Genomic DNA, 24056 nt, shown 5'->3' on the forward strand with positions numbered 1-24056 from the left:
CGTGGATATGTGTTTAAAAATTCACATACTTTCTAAGCTATCATTTTAAATACAACCACCACAACGATGTATCATTCCGCAAATATATCAAATTAACTTCCCTTAATTGGCTCTCCCATTCCCAAGCAAATAAGAAGAATATATGGCGCTATGTCACAATATCTCCCTTGCAATTAGCTTAGTTTTTATTTTAATTCATCGTGTAAGAAGCTGGCCAGAGGATCCAACGCACGGTTTCGTCGAGCTTCCACTAAACACATCAAACTTTCGCATCCAGAAGCCGTATAACTTGCCTGTTAGTGATCGCTACAGCTTCGTAGATGGAGTTCACAAGCTGTGGGTTTACTCAACAGATGAGCCTTTATCCAAAAATAGTCCCACCAACCCTCGCACCGAGGTTCTCATCCGTGTAAGTAAAATTTCTTATCACACTCATTTTATTTTGTTGCTTTCACTTCCTATAATTGAGTTATTTGTCTCTTCTTTAGTTTGAGCTTATTAACCAACGAGATCCTGTATATTTAAAAATTAAGTACCTAAAAAATCCTCGTCGTATATCTGTTTGTTTTCCTTAAATTATCCAGCTTTGGTCTGTATGTAAAATTTGTTTGAATTTTAAGACACACTATTTTATTCTTAATTTATAAGGATAAGGGTATTTTAGATAATTTTAAATACTATTGTAGCTAACGGAATAATTAACCCAAACTATTGGGGTTGAATGAACATGTACCCTTATTTTATGGGTAAATTATGATTTAGTCCCTCAATTATGGGAAACATTACTCATTTAGTTTCTATATTTAAAAATCGCCCAAAACATTCCTATGGTTAACTCCATTACTGTTGGATCTGACTTTTCCAATGTAAATATATAGTATTATTATTATTTTTTTTCTGATATAACTTAAATATAAACAAATCTGACATGTTACAAATGAAAAATAAGAAATAATCAAGTAAATTTTAACAAAGTACAAATATATAGCATGAACAATTTGAATAATTTTGGAACCACAGGAGCTAACTTTATTATATATCTTATAATCAATTGGCATTAGAATTGAATTTTCGTACTTCAATATTTCTTCTCATAGGGATACAGCTATTCTTCCGATGTATGGCAATTCCAAGGATATGGGTACGTGCCATGTGGTACATCTGGTGTGTGCATAATGCAAGTGTTCGGAGCAAGCCTTCCTCGCAACACAACGCTACAGCTCAGAGTCTACAATGGCTCACTCACATACTATGGGGCTCCAATTCTCGTCCCAAACATTTATAATAAATGGTTCAGGCTAAACGTGATTCATAATGTGAATGCATCAACGGTTAAGATTTATATTGACGGAAGCCTCAAGTATGTGGCACCTGGCCGTGGGGGAAACTCTTATTACTTCAAATTTGGGGTGTACGGCCAGGACAATGAGTCTCACTACATGGAATCGCGTTGGAAGGACATTAAGGTTCTTAAAAAATGTGTTTGATTACTCCTTGATTAGTTAATTTCCCATGAGCTTAAATGTGTATGCTCGGGTATTTGCTAGTCCAACGACAAATAATAGAGCGTGGTGATTTTGAATGATCACATCTTCTATAATAGTTAAGACTTTAATTTGTGTCTTCCTAATCTCCTAATAATTATCTAGAATCTGTGGTTCTAGGGCATTAACATATGCCCAAAAAAAAAAAAAATAGTTGCCAGGTTTCAAGCTTATGACATAGTGAAAAAAAAAAATAATAATCACCAAGCGAGGATTGAAAGCCGAAACAATGAAAATTCAAAAAGCGTAAAACGAAAATAGTACAAGAAAATGGATAACAAGGAAATGACGTCATTAGAGAAGGTAAAAAAAAAAAAAAAAACTTGGAAATATTCGAGGGCGAAACATCCATCTAGATAATCAGATGATGGCCCCTTTTTTTAAGCCGGCAGCTGCTGGGCTATTTTAGTTATTTGATTTTTTGAGTAGGCCTTTTTATGCTTCTCAAAATTCTTATAAGAGATATTATAAGGATTTTAGAAGGGGTTAAAAGTTCCAATCTATTTTTTTTTAAATTATCACAGTACCTTGGCCCAACTATATAATTAACTAGAAAATAGAACCGCCACTCACGCAGCTTTAAAAAAAGAATGTAGTATTATTATTTTTTCTTATTTTACACTTGATGAAACTGATAAAAAATATGAATTTATTTTTTTTAAAAGATGAGTCAGCCTTATAAACAATAAAAAAAGCTATTAGCCAGCAATACAAATAAAGAAGTAATGCAAGATAAAGAATAAAATGAGAGAATATATTATAAACTGATTTTATTCATTCCAATTGTGTGTGTACAAAACAAAAAGATGACTCTCCTTTTATAGTTACATAATCACTCCATGAAATTAATAAAAAATTATAGATTATAATTTCTTGTGAGATAGTGGGAGTTATAGGGAAGCTAAAGGTTGCTAATGGGAGAGTGGAGAGACTAAGAGATATATGTTGTGAACATCTACATTTATTTTAATAAATTCATAACACTTCCCCTTGGATGTTCATTACAAAGAATATGCCTCATTAAAATCTTTACATAATTGTTATTGTGTAATAACAATTAAATTAATTATAAGAAGATTATTTTTAAGAGATTTAACATATACTTACAATAATATAATTAAATCAAGTTGTAAATAAATTTCTTTTTGCATAATTTTAGTTATTAATTTTTTGTTTATTTATGTTCAATATTGAATTTTGCACCCAAAATAACTTGCAATGAGAATGTAATAACAGAAAATATTCCATAAATACTGCAAAAAAAAAAGGAAAAAAGAGAGAGGAGAAGAAGAAGACCAAGAGATTAAGAAGATGAAGAAGAATGGCCAAATCACCAAAAAAAAAAAAGAAAAAAAAGTTCTTATATAATGCTTTTGTTTTATTTTATTTTTTAAAAATAAAAAGTATTACACATATTTTGTAGTTGAATTTGTTCTCAAAAGTATTTTTCTCATTATTCATTTAAATATTAATTGAAAATAAAATTTTAGAATTTAAGATATGAGAATTATAAATTGAATAATGAGTATGCTATATGAATGTTCAAAGTAATTGTATAATATTAACTTATAATAAACTGTCCTTAATAATAATTCACATGATGGGTATTTTTGTAGTACATATTTTTATTAAAACTAGAGTGTGCAGAGTAATTTTTGAAATGCAAATAACCCCACACATAATTAATTAATGAGGTATTATGACTTTTTCTTCCACAAGTATGGTTTTTATTTTATTGCAACTTTAACTTTAGAGGCACGGCATCTCAATACCAAACAAATCAAATGCTCCGTTTGTTTGAGCTGCTCAGTACTCGAGCCAAAGCTTGCACCAGTTCTTACCAACAACTAAGTGCTCTAGTAATGGCTGCCGTTCTCTCAGCATAATAAGTTGTGTTGTGTAAACCCAAAGAAGAGAACCAAAGCGCCAATAAAACTATTTTTAGATGCTATATTTGTTTAATTGATTTCCGTAAAAATGATTCAATGAGATGCATTTAGAGCAGTTTCAACCTTCAATATTCTATCCTAATTAATGAGTTCAAATTTAACAATATTGACATTTTTCTTTATATTAAAAAAACCAAGAGCATCACCATCCAGTAATTCACCGTAGATTTAAATGAAATGCTTTATTCCATAAACATACCAGCAGGGTAATTTAATTTATTTGGACAGCTAAAACTTTGACACAACACTGGTCCAAGCAACAGCATAAAAGAGAAATCGAGTCAATGCACGAGGCCACAACCACAAAGAACAGAACAAGAGTACTCTTAAAATTGAAGAAGCAATAATTAGAGCGAGCATGTTGCCTTAAGGTTTACGGTTTGCAGGTGGAGCAGAAACTGCATCACAGTAAGTTTTAAGTATGTTGGCTTCGGCGGGTGTGTATCCGAGTGAAATGACCGCAGATGGCCAGGAGCACTTACTCCAGATGATATCAATGGAACCGCAACAGGAAGCTATATCAGCCTTGCCAGTGAGGAAGAATTGGACGGTCAGGCTTGAGCAAGAACTCAACGCCTGAAGTGAATTCCAGCACTCCATAAATTGGCCTTGGTAAGCTTGAAGCCTTGCGGCAAGATCATAACCTGGGGTATTGACCTTGTGGTCATAGCTAGTCCTAGTTGCAGTACTTGCATATGCCAGGAGGCATAATGTTACAACCAAAACGAGACACACATTTTTGAGAGCCATGATGATGAATGACTAATTAATCTTTTTGAGATATTTAGTTTTGTATCGAGTTGATTAAAACTTAAAGTTTTGGGAGGTTTTTATAGAGAATGAGACGAAGAGGGTACGTGATTAATTTACAGTAATTGAGTTCATGAAGTCAAATTGCACGTCTGTTAATTAACATTAACACAAACTAGTAGTAGTTACTTAAAATTTCAAATTAAGTCCACCACTACAGTCCTTTATTATGGTCGTATGAACTTGACTAGAGAATGCTTTCAGTTTTATAGAATTACAGAATCAAAATCTATTTATGTCATCTCAGTGAACATGACCGAAAATATAAATTGAATTAAAAGATCCCAACATCAGAAAATGAATTAATTTTGGACTAATAAATATAGTATGCAGTATCATAACTTATTGTGTTAACATTTTGACTAATAATTAATAAGCGTCTACCAATCCTATAACAGTATTAAAGCAGTTTGATAACTGGAGACTAATTAGGACACTGGACATATGACCTTTTTTTGTTTATTTTTTTTTCATTGCTTTACCATCGTTTTACCGTGCTTTAAATTATATTCTTTCAGAGTTTAATTATCATTTAATCACGTATTTGATAGTCAAAACTAATGAAGAAAACAGTTTATATCCTATTTTAAAAGGTTAAAGTCCATTAATTACATCGTAACCATGTTTCACTTTGATGAGATTAAAAATTATACTGGCCGGGGAGGAAAAACGACAACACCAGCAAAATTTGGTGAAAGAGTCATCAGATCCCTAAGCTTTTAAGCAAGGAACATCAAAACCCAATTTTAACTAATTTTACCGTTTATCTCTCCTATTTAGCTAAAATAGAAAATCATGATTTTGTTTCCTTTTCGTCTTTTTAAAGCTTTAAAAAATGGTTTATGGGATTGGACTATAAAGGATGGTAGCTTGGGCTTTTAATGTTAAAATAACTTATATAAAAAAGTTGAGGTATTGCATCATTTATACTCTTCTTCACTTTAGAAAAATGTGTTGGGTGCTTTTGGAGCAAGGTTTTTTTTTTTTTCAATTCATTCTTTATTATGTATATACTTCAATCAATCATAATAATACATACACACATACAATAACAGCGAATAATTAAAGAGTAATGCTCAAGATGCATAAAAGAACTTCTCTTTTACAATAGATTTTCAAGTCTATTTCTACACTGAATATAGTTTCAATACAAGTTATTATATTATTCAGGGTGAGCCCTATCAGCAGTAGAAAATCATTCACTCTGCAAGGGGCCGGTTTATGGACTGAGTTTAAAATTCTCCTTTACCCTCCATTCTTCATTATAGTGAAACCCCTAAGTGGCTTAAAGTGGACATAGACGATCACATTAAGAGTGAATCACCATAAACATATGAGACATATTAATTGCTTTTATTTTTATCCTTTAATTACTTTTATTGCTAGTATCGGAGCGACTCAGGTACGCTAGCTAGAGAGAGAGTATTGCGGCGACCATTGTTGTGATATGAAGAAAGTTGACACCTCCTACATCATTCTAGTTTTGTACGTGGATAATACGTTAATTGCAGGAGTTTGCTTGGAAATCATATATAGATTCGTTGAAGAGAGAGTTATCAAATGGAGTATTAAGTCGATTAATTAAGGACATGGGGCATTAATTAGAACAAAAGGATTCCATTTTTTTTCCAAAACTTATTTAAATCATCAGGTGCGTATAGCTTTTAGCTATGTTGCCCAATAAGTTTAATTTCCAGTACATATATGAGAAGGTAGCTGAATAAAAATAATCCAATTACACTTTAATTTCCAATATATATATGAGAAGGTAGATGCACTTGTCTTCTAAATTCCAAATTGAAAACAATAGATATTATGATCAACAATCATAGAAAATGTTGCAGATAATTATCTTTATTTGCCTAAGTAACTTTATTGTGGATAAATACTTTGGTCTCTGAAATGTACAAAATTGAGCCTTCACATATAATTTTTAGGTGATAACAAGAAATCAATTGTACACATAATTAGTACAAACTACGGTGATGATTATGGAATCGCGATCCCAGTGATTGTGGAGCTCGTAATGTTTGAATGTATGAGGATTGTTGCCTTTAGTAAACCTAAACCTAAAGGAGTCGGTCAGAAGAAGAAGATGCATTAGCTTTCTAAGCTTTTTACAACAGAAAGTACAACTAATATAATAGCAAACTATATATTATTCTTTAACCAATATGCTTCGTCCTAGTGTTAATATGTTACTCAGATCTACTTGGAATCTCACAAGTAATTGCTGTGGATAACAATTGAAATCCAGTGCGTGCAACAAACTAGATGATCATAAAAATAAATAAGAAAAGAGAAAGTTTAAATGGTGCCTTCTCTGATAATTACTTCTCAGCTATTACTTTCTTTTCTGATTATATTTTCTTTTAACCTTTTTCTTTTGTCTCTTTCTTCATGCTTAAAAGAAATTACATGAAATTCGTGCACGTAAGAAATTTGACAAGATTTCAATCTTAACAAGACACTAGAAGGTGGTCCACATAATAAACATACACTTGCGATGTTATTAACACTAAATAGTTCACTACATATAAGAGACATTTGTTCTCAAATTCATCTGATTGCCAAAGAACAAAGGAAGATTCAAATACTTCAATAAAAAAATAGCTCCAAAATATAGCCCCAGCAGCAACCTCTCAAACAAAACCACTCTTAATTTTCTGACCAATCAAAGCTCCAGTCATGGCTACTAAGAATGTGCCCATTATATATAATAAACAAATGTCAAATAAGATCCTTGGTTTTGCTCACAATTAAAGTAAATATATATTGGTTATAAGGTAAATACAAACACCTCTCAGCAAATGGCAGTGTTTCCAAGTTGTTTCAAGCTTTAAGTAACTCATGTGAAAAGCAAGATGTTGAGTGTTAGAAAATGCATATTTATAAAAGAGAAAACCGTCATTTTACATTTCAAGTCTTACTAACAACCCTTACTTTTATGTATTTAACCTTCTTGTGATTTAATTACATGTGTTTTATTTTAATTAAGTATTTTATGCATTTTAGGGGCATTATAGTCATTTCACAATAAAGGAGAGATCAGACGGCAAAACGGACATCGTTTTTGAACTCAGGACGGTCGAAAATCTTAGGAGGAGCATAAAAGGAAAAATGACACTATTCATATGTACGGTACTATTCATATGTACGGTACTATTCATATGTACGGTACTATTCACGTGTACGGTACTAACCGCGTTACTGTTCATCCGAGTCAAACCGTGTTACTGTTCATCCACGTGGTCAAACCGTAGACTGTTGACTGATGACGTGGCGCAATCCTGAGCGTCCAAACTATTTTTAATCCGATGACCATAATTTACTCCATGTATCTATAAAAAGGGGGCCTCCCCCCCTAATTTGATATCTCTGAATCCATTTTTGGACTCTGTTTTCTGTAATTCCCTCTCCATCTTGTATTTTCTTAGTATTTTAATAAATTCCTATTTTGCCCCTAGTTCAATTATGAGTAGCTAATTTTCTTTCAAGCTTGGGTTGAAGGAGAAGTCTCAACATGTGTCATGGGCTTAATTTGGTAAATTTATTTTCTCTTCCCCTCTAGTTTTTGTGGATGTTTTGACTTCTCGTCGACAAATAATAATAATCTTGTCTAGATACCGCCTTGGTTACACCGGCTCTCTAGTATAAGGTTATTATTATTTGGCACGATAAGCCCTTAGCACCATATTGATTAGAGCGTGGTTCATGAGGTGTGGATTCTCCCCTCATGATTTAATTGGTATTAATAAGGAATATTTAGCCCATGATGCATGTTGATACGGATCCAGATACCCAAGTACGTCATTTCAATAGATTTCGCTTCAATTTATTCTCGCCATTGCAATTCCAATTTTAGGATAATTTAAATCACTTCCACCACAATTTCAACCACCCATTTACAAAATTAATTCTACATATAATTAAAATCCACCTCCTCGTGGGATCGACACTCCTCACCATTGATCTATACTACAATAGATTCGTGCGCTTGCGAGTACATTAAAATTTGCACAACACACGACTCGTCATTAAATTGAAACAACATTGTGTGTGATCGTTTTGGTAACGCTTGGTTTTAGTTAGATCACGAAGTAATCACGTGACCATCTATTGAAGCCAAGATTCGTTATAAACAGACTCAACTAGCACGTGTCGAAGAGCTGTGCGTTCTGGGTCGTTAAAGCTGTTAAAGGGATTGGTTTGTAAGCTGCTGGCCTTTTGGATTGAGGGCAATGCGTGTGAGAGATTGAGGGAATTCTGAGAGAAAGCAATTACTTGTTCTTTGTTCTCAAAGTCTCTGTAACAACTTCTTGAATTCTTTCAATAAAAGCCTGTCGATGAATTCACTAGTGGATGTAAGCCATTAATGGCTGAACCACGTTAATGGCTCCATGTTCTACTCGTAGCAAGTGATTTGTTCTTAGTGCTTGTTTTCTGTGTTAGTGAATAATCTTTTGTATCGAGTCTAGTTAGGTTTAATTAACTCTCTAAACCTGATCTAATATGTGAATGCATCTTGATTAATCTTGGTGGAGAATCCTGGGAGAATCTGGTTCTGTTGTTGTAAAGTGAGCGAATCAAATTCAATAATTGGTATCAGAACTCGGTTCTTAACCAAGATTCACGTATGGCTACTCAGAAGGTTGATTTGGAGAAGTTTAATGGCATAAACGATTTCAACATCTGGAAGGTTAAAATTGAAGCTCTCTTGGTTACTCAAGGTCTCGGTAATGCACTTGAAGATTTATCCAAGATAGAGAGAATGGGGATATCATCATCAAAGACTCTAGAACAGATGGTTGAAATTGATAAGAAGGCAAGAGGTACTATAATCCTTAGCCTTGCTGATTCTGTAATCAGAGAAGTGGCCAAAGAGGCATTTGTTGCTGGCTTAATGGAGAAACTAGAAAGCTTGTACATGAAGAAGTCATTGGCTAACAGACTCTACATCCAAAAAAGGATGTTTACTCTAAAAATGGCAGAATGCTTATCACTAGATAAGCACATTACACTTGCAGCAATTGATGAAGCTTTAGATGATGAGGGAAAAGCTTTGCTATAGGTAAGCTCTTTACCAGAATCTTATAAGAATTTTGTAGCTGCACTCATGTATGAGAGACAAACTTTCTCATTGGATGAGGTCAAATCAGCTCTGAATACAAGAGAGTTGCAAGAAAAAAGAGAAAATCTTAATCAAGAAACTAGAAAAGGGTTAACTGCAAAGGGTCAGCATTACAAGAAAACAGAAAAGAAAAGAAAAATAAGAAAAGTCCAAAGACAAGAACAAGACTCTTAAGTGCTTCAAGTGCCATAAGGAAGGTCACTTTAAGAGAGATTGTCCAGAAAGGAAGTACAAACAGAATAAGGAGCAAAAAAGTCAGAATGGTGATGCAGCAATTGTTAAAGAAGAAAGGTATAAATCAACTGGAGTACTAATTGCCTCTGATGTTGATCAAGAAGGTAAGTTGGTACTTGATTTCGGGTGCTCTTTTCATATGTGTCATTTTAAACATCATTTCTCTTAGTATCATGAATATGATGGTGGTATAGTAATGATGGGGAGCAATGCAATTTGTAGAGTTGTATGGATTGGGGTTGTTAAATTGAAATTGCATGATAACTCAATTCTTGAGCTTAAACAAGTGAGGCATGTGCTTGATTTAAAAAGGAATTTGATCTCACTGGGATGTTAGATCAGATAGGTTATACTGTTAAAGTCCAGTAAGGTGTAATGAGTGTAGTAAAGGGGTCATTGATTCTGTTGAAAGGAACAAGGAAGAACGGACTCTATGTGTTTGAAGGGACAACTGTAACAGGACTGGTTTCAGTGTCATCTAGCTCTAGTGTTGATAAAACTAGACTATGGTACTTAAGACTTGGTCATATGAGTCTTAAAGGTCTTAAAGAGTTCTCAAAACAGGGGCTGTTAGGTAGTGATAAAATTGGTGAGATGGTGTTTTGTGAAGATTGTGTCCTAGGGAAATCCACAAAAATCAATTTCAAATCATCAGTTCATACTACTAGAAGCATTCAGGATTATATACATTTAGACTTGTGGGGACCTGTACAAGTAGTATCACAGGGAGGTGCTAGATATTTTCTATCTATAATTGATGATTTTTCGAGAAGAGTCTGGGTTTATGTTCTTAAAAATAAAGAACAAGTGTTTGAAAAATTCAAGAACTATAAGGTCTTGGTTGAAAAACAGACTAGGAAAACAGTGAAGAAGTTAATGACTGATAATGGATTGGAGTTTTGTAACCAGGTTTTTGATGAATTTTATGCAAAGAAAGGTATTGCAAGGCATAAGACTGTAAGAATGAAACCTCAGCAGAATGACTTAGCAGAGAGGATGAATAAGACTCTCATGGATAAGGTAAGGTGCATGATGATTCAAGCGAAGCTACCTAAAAGTCTGTGGGCTGAAATTCTCAACACAGCTCGCTACTTGGTAAACTTAAGTCCCTCTACTGCCATTGAATTCAAGACACCCTTTGAGCTTTGGTATGGTAAACCAGCTAGTTATGAAGATCTTAAGGTGTTTGGATGTCAGGCTTATGCTCACATAAGTCAAGGTAAACTAGCACCCAGAGCACTGAAATGTATGTTCATTGAGTATCCAGAAGGTACCAAGGGTTACAAGCTTTGGTGCACTGATCTCTCTCTACCTAGGTGCATAATTAGCAGAGACGTCAAGTTCAATGAGGAAGTAGTAGTGGAAAGTGTTCAGAAAGACAGTGTTAAAGCTGATCAAGTTCCTGATACACATTTTGAGGTGGAGTCACATGAAAATATCAACCTAAGTAATGACTCAGAATCAACTGAAAGTGCTGATGATACAGGTGAACAAGAGACAGTTTAAAAAGCTAGATCAACTCAACCACAAGTCATGGATTATCAGTTGACTAGAGATAAACAGAAGAGACAAAGCAAAGCACCTAAGAGGTATGACTATGCTGATCTGATTGCACAACACTCTGCTCATGAGATAAATGCTGAAGAACCACAAAGTTACAAAAAGGCTATTAATTGTCAGTATGCCAATGAATGAAAGAAATCTATGGATGAGGAAATGATCTCACTTCATAATAATTGCACTTGGGAACTAGTTAAAAGACCTAAGAATATGAGGATTGTTGGTTGCAAATGGATACATAGAATTAAAGAGGGTATGATTGCTGCTGAACCAAAGAGGTTTAAGGCTAGGTTAGTTGCAAAGGGATACACTCAAATGGAGGGTGTTGACTTCAAAGAAGTTTTCTCCCCTGTAGTAAGACATGCTTCTATAAAAGTGCTGATGGCTATAACAGTAACACAGAATCTGAAGCTGGAACAACTTGATGTTAAAACTGCTTTCCTGCATGGAAACCTTCAGGAAGAAATTTTTCATGAGTTAACCAAAAGGGTATGAGGCTCATGACAGAAAAGATTATGTGTGTTTGCTAAAGAAATCCCTTTACGTTTTAAAGCAATCTCCCAGGCAATGGTACCTCAAATTTGATGAGTTCATGACTACTCATAGATTTCAGATGTGCAATTATGACTGCTATGTTTACTTTAAATAGCTAAGTCAGCATAAACATATCTACTTACTATTGTATGTAAATGATATGTTGATTGCCTGTGAAGAAAGGTCTAAAATAGATGCTTTAAAGACATTACTTGGCACTACCTGTGACATGAAAGATTTAGGAAGTGCTAAAAGGATATTGGGAGTTGATATACAGAGGAACAAAAGTGAAGGGCCAGTATTCCTATCTTAAGAAAAATACTTGAAGAAGATACTGGAAACTTTCGATATGGAGGATTCTAAGCCAGTACATGGCCCCTTAGCTGCACACTTTAGGCTTTGTAATCTATATTGTCCAAAGTCTGAAGAAGAATGACTTAAGATGGTCAATGTTCTATATGCCAAGGCAGTATGATGCCTCATGTATGCTATGGTACTGACCAGGCCTGACATCTCACATGCTGTGAGTGTTATTAGCAGATACATGGCATCACCAGAAAAAGAACACTGGAAGGGGGTGAAGTGGATATTAAGGTATCTCAAGTGCACTTTGAAACTTGGTCTGGTATATGGTAAAAACTCTGGAACAGAAGAAGGGTTGTAGGCTATGTGGATTCTGACTATGCAGAAGATCTGGACAGAAGAAGATCACTCACGGGATACTTGTTTATGCTAAATGGCTGCCTGATCAACTGGAAGGCTAATTTATAGCATGTAGTAGTACTCTCCACAATTGAAGCAGAATTTACAGCTGCCACTGAAGCTGTAAAGGAAGTCATTTGGCTTAAAGACTTAATCACTGAGCTTAGTTTAAAACAAGAGTTTGTACCAATCTTCTGTGATAGCTCTAGTGCACTGCATTTGTGCAAGAACCCAACTCACCATGAGAAGACCAAACATATTGATATCAAACTTCACTTCATAAAAAATGAAGTCTCTAGGGGAGTTATCAGGATGGTTAAAATACACACTGAGGATAATCCTTCTGACATGCTCACAAAGATGGTTCCAGTAACTAAATTCAAGAAATGTTTGGACTTAGTTGGTACATGCAAAACATGATATGGATCAATTGGTGAATGGATCAGTTACAGGGCGTTTGATTCAAGGTGGAGTATTGTTGGCTGTAAGGTGAATACAAACACCTCTCAGCAAACGGTAGCGTTTCCAAGTTGTTTCAAGCTTTAAGTAACTCATGTGATAAGCACGGCTCATCATTAAACTGAAACGACATTGTGTGTGATCGTTTTGGTAACGCTTGGTTTTAGTTAGATCACGAAGCAATCATGTGACCATCGATTGAAGCCAAGATTCGATATAAACAGACTCAACTGGCACGTGTCGAAGAGCTGTGCGTTCTGGGTTGTTAAAGCTATTAAAGGGACTGGTTTATAAGTTGCTGGCCTTCTGGATTGAGGGCAGTGCATGTGAGAGATTGAGGGAATTCTGAGAGAAATTAATTACTTGTTCTTTGTTCTCAAAATCGTTGTAACAACTTCTTGAATCCTTTCAATAAAAGCCTGTCGATGAATTCACCCGTGGATGTAAGCCATTAATGGCTGAACCACGTTAATAGCTCTCTGTTCTACTCATAGCAATTGATTTGTTCTTATTGCTTGTTTTCTGTGTTGGTGAATAATCTTTTGTATCGAGTCTAGTTAGGTTTAATTAACTCTCTAAACCTGATCTAATATGTGAATGCATCTTGATTAATCTTGGTGGAGAATCCTGGGAGAATTTGGTTCTGTTGTTGTAAAGTAAGCGAATCAGATTCTACAATATAGACTATCCAAAACCTTTCTTTATATGCTCTATTGATTCACATAAATTAGATTTCCACAAAAATGGCCATTGATTCACATAAATTAGAATTCCACAAAAATGGCAAACATGATGCATCATTTTCATTTCGTCTTAATCAACTCTAAAATCTAAACAGATACAATCAAACTATCCATATTTATTAAACCAAATCCCAAATAAAGCAAAAACCGACATCAAAGAACATAATCACATATAAAAACGTAAATCAATCAATAAAGGAAAATAAAAACCATTAATCATGAGAATTCACAAAACAATCACATAACGTTAAATAAATCAAAAAAATTTGAAAAAAGTAATACGAAGAATTAATGAGAGCAGAGAAGATACTATAAAAAAAAAATGCAGAAACTGCAAAATTACAAAATTCTTTAAGCTTTGCAAAGAAATTGCCATAAAAAGGTAGACGTTGACATAGAAAACGAGATGATAATGCGTAATACTTCAATATTATTTCTGTCCAAAGCAAATAGTTGTACAATTCAATCTCTATGGAAAAATAAATGGCTTAAATGAGGTGCTTTCATTTATTAAGAAAAAGAAAGTGTTGGCAAGGGTACAGATAATACATAGAGGAAATGAGGAAATCGTGTTAGCAACCCGCATGCCCCGTACAAATAAAACGAGGCGGTTTTAAATATAAATTTTAAATAATAATTTTTAACTATTGAAATCGTGTTTGCATTTACTTTTGATGAGAACATCGATGGCTCGACAAGGCTTGATCTTCAAGACTCCTAGCTGCAGTTGCTTGTGCCATGAGGCATAATGTCAGAACCAGAAACAACAACAAATTTCTGAGAGCTATGGTTACTAATCTATATTTCTTTCTTTGTAAGAGAGATGCGGAACAAAGCATTATATATATTAACTTAGAAACTTTCTGGAGGATTTATATAGGATGATTTCTTGATAATGTTTGCAAGAAATTTCCCCTTTTAAATAGTATTAATGGCAAGAGAAGCAAGTTGAGTACTCTTAATTTTGGTTAATTATATGAGATCAATTATATCCACCGCCACTTCAATCAATTATGGTCATATGAAATTGACTACAGTAGTTATCCATTTAATAAAATTTTAAAGGTTGAAACTCTGTGCTAATTGTAATTATAAGTCAAGAATTTAAATAAAAAGATCGAACTATCAAATTAGCTATTGTATACACTGCCAAAATCTGAAAACTATTATGAATTTATTTTTAAGAAAATATAACATGTTCAGGAATAAATTTGGGACCCCTAAATATGAGTATGTTGTATCGCATTTATAAAATTATTTCCTTAGTATTTGGCACCTCATGTAGGACGTTATTTTAGAATTTTATTATTTTAGGTCTTTGATATTTTCTATTTTAATTAAAGTCAGTGTCTTAGTCTTTTATTTCTATTATGTTAGTTTCCCTTTTTAAGTTAACTTAGGAAAATAAGGTTGCTTTAAAGAGGTCTTGCTATTATTTTGATAACTTCAACTTCAATTATTCAATAAAAACTCCTCTTTCATAATTTTCTTTTGAGATTATTTATTAAAATCTTTTTTGTAGAGGTATTTGTATTAGAGCGTCATCTAGTTTTGCTTAATGCATTTTAAAAATCTCTATTGTAGAGTCATTTATATTAAAACGTCATCTAATTTCACTTAATGTGTTATTAAAATCTCATTCAGTCATTTGGATTAGAATGAGATCCAATCACATTTTGATTAGAACGTAACCTTATTGCATTAGCTTGGTCAATACTAGAATGATGTCCAACATTTTTCTACCCTATCAATTCCACTTCTACTACCCTACTCCATCAGTTGATATCAAAGTAGAGATTTAATTATGCTTCGATTAGAACACAATGCATAGGCTTTGCCCGGTACTATAATGTTATCTAGTGTTTTCTTACCCTATCAATTCTGCTTCTATTATCCCGCTCCGTCAATTGGTATCAGAGCGGTTCTATGCCAATTGCACAGTTTTTCTAGCTACCACGTCCATCCTCATCGAATCTACCACTGAAGAAAAAAAAAAAATCCCCGAACCACCAAAACCTAGCCAACGGCGTTAATCACTAGACTCATTAACCACCACGAGCTAAATCCCACCTAACACAGCTCCCAACTATTGCTTGCAACCATCGTGTGAATCATCGAAACCTGCAAGCTCTCCACCCACTCACCGTTGCCAAACTACCACCATTTTCTTTTAATATACGCCACCATCATAATCCTTAGCAACCAGTGACCATCATCACAACCATCCACCACTATAAAGCCACCAAAAGCTACCACATAAAATTCTCAAAACACATGAGTTTCACCACCACAATTTGCGTCCACTGTTGCGAATCTGGCCAATCCACGACCACCGTCATGCTCCTCACCACCATATCTTCGAGATCTGACTCCCTTTGGCCCTAATCACAGCCATTAGGCCCAACCACATTGAATATGAGAGTTAAGCCTTATTTACAGTTTTGCCATTAGTTGTATTTTTAATTTAAGGAAAAATGATATTGATAAAATGTTAGTGTTCATATTGTCTCTGTTGTGAAAATTTTAATATACTCGTAAGCGCACGAATCTAGAAATAGAATGGTGGTAACGAGGTCGATCCCACAGGGATTGTTATAAATTAAAAAGTCTAATTTAAATCTAAAATTAATATTAATTCTAACCTAGTTGAGCAAATTGAGTTTTTAAGAAAATTAAACCAATTAAACTAAAGAAGCAATTAAAATAAAGGAGAATTCAATAAGATAAGAATTACCAAGGTTTCAGAATCCACCACTATTCAACTAGTAATTATCTAATTATTAATTAATCCCCAATTTTGGAGTGACAACTCGAAATCAATCTATGTCATCTCATGGATATAACAATTAAGCCCAAGTAATTAAATCTAATGTAGGTTCTTTTTCTGCTTAATAATATGACATCTAAGAATCTCATGTAAACATATTGAATAACAAAGAGTCAAAGTTTTCCTAAGCACTCTATGTAAACAATTTAATGAAAGACATAGAATCAAAGATAATCATGTATAAACTTTATAAATCCAAGCATAGATTTAATTGAATATTAATCCTAACAATCAATAATGCATGACAGAATTGATGAAAAGATTTTATTAACATCTAATTAATCATGTGAAATAAAAACCATAATCATCAAAGAACATATATAGGGAATTAATTAAATAAAAAGATAATTATTTCATTGAATAGGGTTTCATCCTTAACCTCAGTATAAGAAAATTAGTTAGACATACTTGAATTGGGAGCAACAAAATAAATAAATTCAGCCATGGGGAAGCCGAATTGCTGCAGATTTTCTTCTCTGTCTTGAATCCTTGCGTCTCCAGTTTTTCCTCCTCCCGTGGCCCTCTTGCCTTTATATAATGTTACTGACTTGCTTAATCCTTATTGGATTCTAATTGCATTAATTCTTCTCCACCGACTTATAAAGCCCACTCACCAAGGCCTTTTAAAATTATTTCCTTACTAAACTTTGAAAGCAAAGCACACGTTTGACCACAAAAGCAAAAGGCCAATTAATGATTTCTTCTTTTAATGCCCAACACATGCATTCCAAATTGCCAAATCTTTGCTTTCCAAATGCATGCCCACCGTTCATCCTTTGAAGAGATTGACTTCCATTAATTCTTGGTTGCATTTTTGTCTTCCAATTTAATCTTTATTCCTTCTCAATTTGAAGTGTTTTCATGCCCTTTTTATCAATAATCTCCAATTAATTCCCTATTCAATAAAATAATTCAATTAATTAAAAATAACAAATAAATATAACTAACAATTATTTAATTAATGGTAAAATATGTATGTATTATATGCTCATCAGTCTCCTTGAGTTTTAAGATATCCTAGATTTCAATGGTAATCGTAATGATATTTTTGACTGGATATGCATAATGGATTATTTTCTTCAAACTATCTCATCAAAAGTTGTTGTTTTCTCGTGCATCATTTAAGTTGGTAGGTGATGCTTTAGATTGGTGGGAAAAACTACAAGAATCAAGGATTCAACAAAGAAAGAAGAAATCAAAGAATGGTTTGAAATGAGAAAATTGATGATTGTGATGATGTTGAACCGCCATTTTTTACACCAATAAAAGCAAAGAAGAAGTACAACCTATTCTTGACTTGCACATTGAGTCTAATACCACAATCAAGTCAGCGCTGCAAAATTAAGTTGAATAGACCCAACAATGATTGACATGATTATGCCTATCCATGTTGAAGAAAAAAATGTTTTTTCTTGAACAAGATTAAGATTTGGATGCAAAGACAAAGTTGATTGGAAAAAGCATTGAGCAAGATTTGGCAAAAGACTTGAGACTCTTAGAAGTTGTTTGCTCCTACATGACTTCACCTTTTCGCAGAGTGATTAGAAAGACCTAGAAAAACATGAAGCATGGAGAATTTCAAGTTCCAAGCAATTTTGATGAGCAAGGCTACAAGTTTAAGCTCCAAGATGTGTTGATGCTCTACTACAAGTTCCATCCTTCTAGATAAACTTGAGGACGTGTTTTCTTTTATGAGGAAAAGACTGATATAGGATGTTATTTTAAGATTTTAGAACTTTATTATTTTAGGTCTTTGATATTTTCTATCTTAATTAAAGTCAATGTCTTAGTCTTTTTTTTTCTATTGTAATTGCAATTTAAATTCCCTTTGAAGTTAAATTAGGGAAGTAGGGTTACTTTATTATAAATAGAGAGGTCTTATTATTGTTTTGATAACTTCAGCTTCAATTATTAAATAAAAACTTATCTTTTATAATTCCTTTTGGGATTGTCTATCAAAATCTTTCTTGTAGAGTCATTTAGATTAAGGCACATATAATCTTGCTTAATGTATAACTAAAATCTCATTTAGTTATTTGGAATACAACGAGATCCATTCACACTTTGATTGGAGCGTAACCTGATTGTGTTGGCTTGGTCTAGTACTAAAATAATGCCTAGTTTTTTCTTACGCTATCAATTCCACTTCATCAGTGCCAAATAGTGGACGGTGGAGAAAACGACCCTCTAGATGTAGCTCTCGTGACTGCACTTTGCGGCCCATAGTCATTTGAATTTCTATAATTATAAGGTTAGAAATTTTGTTTAGAAGGTGAGATTTCTCATTCGCTTCTAAATCTTAAAAAATCCAAAATAAAAAAATAAAAAATTCCACAAACAGACAAAATTGAAAATCCTATTTTAAGCATCTAAGAGTTCTAGGTTCGTTCGGATTGTGTGAAATCTTTCCTACTCATGAAAGATGTGTCAAATAGGTTAGAGCAGCAAACCTCATATGTCTTTAAAGTAATTAAATAGATTTTAGAGATGTCAATGCAATTTTAGTTATAATAAAAATAAGTAATTTTATAACTTATGAAATTTATCACCCATCAGATGATATGAGACTTAAGTTGGGACTCGAATTTTGAAATTTCTAGAAATATTGTACTATGTGACATCTATTATTCATAAAGTTGAACTCTGATTAAAAAAAAAAAGTACACAAAAATTCTATTCATGAACTTTTTATGTCATAATTATAATACTATATGTGAGATTATACAATGGATTCTTCAAGATTTAGATTTTTTTTCTCTTTTTCATACTTAATAAAAAAAACCTCAAATAACTTTTTTATCTCACAATTACAATACTATTTTCCATATAAAATGAATTCTTTAGAATTTAGATTTTTTTTCCATATTTTAATTAAAAAATTCACAAATAATCTTTTTATCTCATAATTATAGTTCTATCTGCCAGATTACACAACAGATTCTTCGGGATTTTGATTTTTTTGTTTCTTGGTTTGTTATTTAATATCCTCAAAACTACTATTTTTCTTCTTCTTATAAATAATGCTAGAGGCTTTATCCATCCTTCACATTTGAGACCAATACTCAATTTTCTAATTTTGTAATACTTCATCAATATCCCCCCTGAAAATATTATTTCATATAAAAATCATGGTTAAAGTTGTAGAACAAGGAGGAGATGATGATGAAGAAGGTGAAGACCCGAGAAAGTTTTGACTATATCGAATTAGCGGTTTACCAGAAATAATTGGGAGGTGAGATGTATATATATATATAAATTTTCATATTTCATTTATGTATTATATTGTAACTTCTTATGTAATCAATATTATATATTTTAAAAAATATACGTGTGCTCATTTAATATACTGTTCTGTATAGGTAATAATACTTAGCTGCATCATAATTTAAAAATATATTCTTCTTTTTACAGGCATGCTTGAATTTGGATATTCGATGGTTTTCAAGTCAGTTCGAACTGATATGGCTTGGTATGTCCAAAGATTGTCCAAATTCATTCGGAGTCATTCCCAGGACTACAAAATGTGGAAAGATTTGTGTGCTTGTGCCAAGCGCTTTTTAAGCTTCCTTTATAGTGCTATGAACGTATTAAGGTGCCCCGCACGTTATGTCTCCCGCTGATGAGAACGACTCGCACATCCAGTCCAGGTTCACTTATCAGAAAAAAATAATATGGTGATTACTGAAGGCTGATGGGGCTGAAAAATCTGAGGAAAGTGTAAGCACAAATCCGAAGGATTTAAGAAAAGGAAGAAGTTGATGATCATCTCAAATCTGAAGGAACTAAAGCTGATCTCAACTTAACTTAATGGGTCTTCAAGCCTTTTTGTTTGTATTCGTATGCGGTGTAAAAAGCTTTATGTATTATGACTTTAGGGGGGAGAAAAATACAAATGCTTTTGTGGCCCGGAAGATTCACACAAAAAGATTTGGAGCCTTTCCGTTTCCCTATTGAGGATGATTAATGATATAGCTGTAGCAGAATCTCTGGAAGGATATAAGCATGAGCTCCATGAGCTTTTGTCTACAAGTTTTAGAAAATTATAGATAAGACTATTTATTGTATATGTTGAGATACGAAAAAATACGCATAAAATCTGCACAAATTTTCAATTTCAACAGGCTTCCGCAAGTTCAAATTAGATTGACAATTTCTTTAATTACCATTACAACTGGGAAGATCTTATCATCCAAGTTAATTCTTCCATATAAAAAGGTGAGTTTATTTCATTATTAAATTAATGATATTACTACATTCAAATTACTCACAACAAATATTTCTTAAATTCTAACAAAGAACTGCAATTTCTTCAATACAATAATCATTAAATTACACTAAAAATGGTAACTCCAAAATCCATCACTCTAGTAAGGAGCGTTTGACAAATTATTACGCATGTACTAGTGGGGTGTATTAATTCTCTTGTTTTATTACTACGTGCATTTAATTTTTGAGGTTGTACGAAAAAACTGAGATACTATGACGAACAATCATTAAACATATTGCAGGTAAATATTTTATATCATATTTGGTAACCATTCATGTTAGTTGCCCAAAGTAACTTTAGTGCAACTAAATTCTGTGGTCTCTGAAGATACAAAATTGAGCCTTCATATATCATTTTCTAGGTGATAAACAAGTAATTAGTTATACGCATAATTACGTACAAACTAAGATGTTGATTGTGGAATCGTGATCTCAGTGATTGCGGAGATCGTAGTGTTTGAATGTATGATGATTTTTGCATTAAACAAACCTAAAGTTAAAGGAGTCGGGACAGAAAGAGAAGACGCAATAGCATCGCAGTAAGCTTTTAGCATGTTGCTAATTTGTTCAGGAGTGTATCCGAGTGATATGAGCGGGGCTGGCCAGTTGCATTTACTTTTGATGATATCATCAATGGCTCGACAACAATTAGCAATATCAGCTTTGCCAATAAGGAAGAATTGGAGGGTCAGATTTGTGCAGGACACGAACTCACCAAGGGCCTTGACACAATCAGTAGCTTGGTCCGCAAGATTCCTAGCTGCAGTTGCTTGTGCCATGAGGCACAATGCGAGAACCAAAAATAGCAACAAGTTTTTGAGAGCCATGGTAATTACAAATCTATTTTATTTGTTTGTAAGAGAGATCACTACTACAAAAATGACCTTTACTGACACTTCGTTTCTGACACTTCGTAAAAAGTGTCAGTAATGTTATACATTTGGATCATTTTTTCCATTTAACAAATATGTATCATAAATCACTGGTACTAAGGTGTCAGTAGCATAAAACTCAGTAATTACTAATACTTTAGTATCAGTGATAAAAACAAATATAATTCTAATTATGTTTTTACTTGGACTCGAACTCAATATCTCCGAAGTTAAAATTTTAATTTCAAACTACAAACCACTTGTGTGCATATTTTCTTTGTTTAGTTAAACCGTATATAATTAACTACAAACCCTTTGCTATAATTTAACACAAAATTTTCGATCTCCCTCCACCAAAATTTGTTCCCTCTCAAACAAACTAAAATCCAAATCCCTAAAATTCCAAGTGCCTAAATCCCTAACTCTCCCTAAGCGCTAACCAGCGGCAGCCCCTCTCTAAGGCCTTAGTAGCACGCATGATGACAACGACACACGCAGCCCACTCGGCGGCGGCGGTGGCGGTAGCCCAGCAGGTCGCACCACACACTGCAGTAGCTCGCTCGCTTTCACTCTCTCTCTGAAGGCACACACAGCAGCAACAACCCCTCTCTTTCACGCTCGTTTAGTCGCTCTCACTTTCTCCGTCTCTGGTCACCATCTCACCCTCCAGTCTAAATTATTGCTTTTGCAGCCGCGTTCAGCTGTCACCATCGCGCCGGCCGCCTGAGACAGTGAGTTGAGATTCCACTTTTTAATTTTTTCATTAATTTTTTGTCTAAATTAGATTAGTCAAATACTCAAATTAATTGAGTTGTGAGTAATACTGTAATAATTTAATTTGCCCCGCATCCCCTGAAGAAGGTAAGCAACTCCATTTTTAGGGTTCGTGTAGTAGTTGTCTTGCCTGAATCGCCTTAGTAATCATAAGGTCGGTTTCCTCAAGAAGGGCAACTTCGATCTTTTGGCATTTTCAGTGCTTCTTCCGAATCTCTCTTCACTGTAGCTTGCTTCTGCATGTGATTTGAGGGCCAAGAATTTATCTTAAGGGCGAATCATATTATGTTTCAATTCTCTGTTTGACCCTTTTAACTTTTGAATTTCAACATTATGTGTTTAGTGTTCTGTCAGTTGTTTTATCAAATACATAGGCCTCTGGGCTTTAGACACTAGTGTTCAAAATTGTCATCTAGTTTTTATGGTATCTTTGAGCAGGGGTTTCACTTCATTTGCTTGAATATATAAAAGATCAGTTTTCATTGTCATGGATAAAAAAAAAAAAAAAGGCTTTGGCCAATGGTACCTCAGGAGGTCAAAGCCAAGGCTTCCAAAGACATTGTTCCCACGATCGATGTGACTCAGTTTGGCTACTTTAAGGTTTTGGGTAAGGGCCTTTTGCTTGAGAACCAACTCGTTGTGGTGAAGCGTTTCCAAAACAGCCAAGAAGAAAATTAAAAAAGCCAGTGGGTCTGTTGTGTTTACTGCTTAGGTTTATGTTATTGCTTTTATAAATTTTTTTCTGATATTTTGGTTTCAGCTTTTGAGTATTTGACTATATAGTTTTGGATATTTATATTATCATCGGAAACTTTTTGCTTTATATTAAGACATGTTATTGATTAATAATAATATTTTACAGAAAATGTTTTAATTTCTGTCTTCCATTCGGCACTCGTAGTATTTATTTGATTCGATTTCTGTCATGGTGTGTTGATTATGCGGATGATAAGATACTACCTTGCTCCTTTACTTATGCTTGATTCCTTATACTAGAAACATACCTCTAGTAGAGTTGCCATTTATCTACTTTATTGTTGTAAAATCTGTTATAAAATGTATAAGCAATCATTCATTTGAACTCTCTTTATACGCTTAAAATCTGAATTTATGTATGAGGTGTTAGTGTCAATGTTGTTGATCATTTCAGTAAGTAGTGCCAATTTATAATGACCTTGGTGCATTTCTATTCAGTTAGTAAACTTTTGTCATTTAAGTTGTTTATTTGTTTAACAAATGTATAACTAGTTTCTACAAATTTACTTTGTGTATAATAGATAATTCAAAATCTTAGCATAGAGGAAAGTGAAGTTTCTGAGGTAAATAGGGTACTTTACAAAAAATATACCACATTAATGGCTGGTCTAAGATGCATTATATATGTAAGTTTAAATGCACTATTATTTATATACATATCCTTGCAAAAAAAAAACCAATAAAAGCAGTTTCATAAACTGATGTAAATGTTGTTATTATTGTTAATTTGCAGGCTATCTGCTATGACTTCAACAATGATGACTATCATAGGTAACATTATTTTCTTTTCTAATTCATTTGAAAGTGTTAATTTGCAGGGGCTGTTTCTACTATAGAACAGCAACAAGACAGCCCTTGTAAATTTCTAGTGGCTGTTTTCACTGCACAACAGCCC

At 33.5% G+C, this 24056-nt stretch overlaps 2 protein-coding genes across 2 annotated transcripts; one reads left to right on the plus strand and one right to left on the minus strand.

Moving 5' to 3' along the window:
* Window positions 1-142: 142 nt before the first annotated feature.
* LOC18036643 (citrate-binding protein) lies at window positions 143-1487 on the plus strand. Its single transcript, XM_006427825.1, has 2 exons — window positions 143-409; window positions 1098-1487. The coding sequence occupies exons 1-2, from the start codon at window positions 143-145 to the stop codon at window positions 1485-1487; spliced, it is 657 nt and encodes a 218-aa protein (XP_006427888.1).
* A 2372-nt stretch (window positions 1488-3859) lies between these two features.
* On the minus strand, window positions 3860-4243 carry LOC112096991 (egg cell-secreted protein 1.4-like). Its single transcript, XM_024181252.1, has one exon. It carries the CDS (start codon window positions 4241-4243, stop codon window positions 3860-3862), a length of 384 nt encoding a protein of 127 aa, XP_024037020.1.
* Window positions 4244-24056: the final 19813 nt, after the last annotated feature.

Source organism: Citrus clementina, unplaced genomic scaffold (genome assembly GCF_000493195.1).
Source record: "Citrus clementina cultivar Clemenules unplaced genomic scaffold, Citrus_clementina_v1.0 scaffold_7, whole genome shotgun sequence".
NCBI classification, from domain to species: Eukaryota; Viridiplantae; Streptophyta; class Magnoliopsida; order Sapindales; family Rutaceae; genus Citrus; species Citrus x clementina.

Bases quoted from the DNA above. Each gene is read 5' to 3' on its own strand.
- LOC18036643 (XM_006427825.1), top strand. From the start codon at position 143: ATGGCGCTATGTCACAATATCTCCCTTGCAATTAGCTTAGTTTTTATT. The intron at 410-1,097 runs GTAAGTAAAATT...TTCTTCTCATAG, and splicing joins GCACCGAGGTTCTCATCCGT to GGATACAGCTATTCTTCCGA.
- LOC112096991 (XM_024181252.1), bottom strand. From the start codon at position 4,243: ATGGCTCTCAAAAATGTGTGTCTCGTTTTGGTTGTAACATTATGCCTC.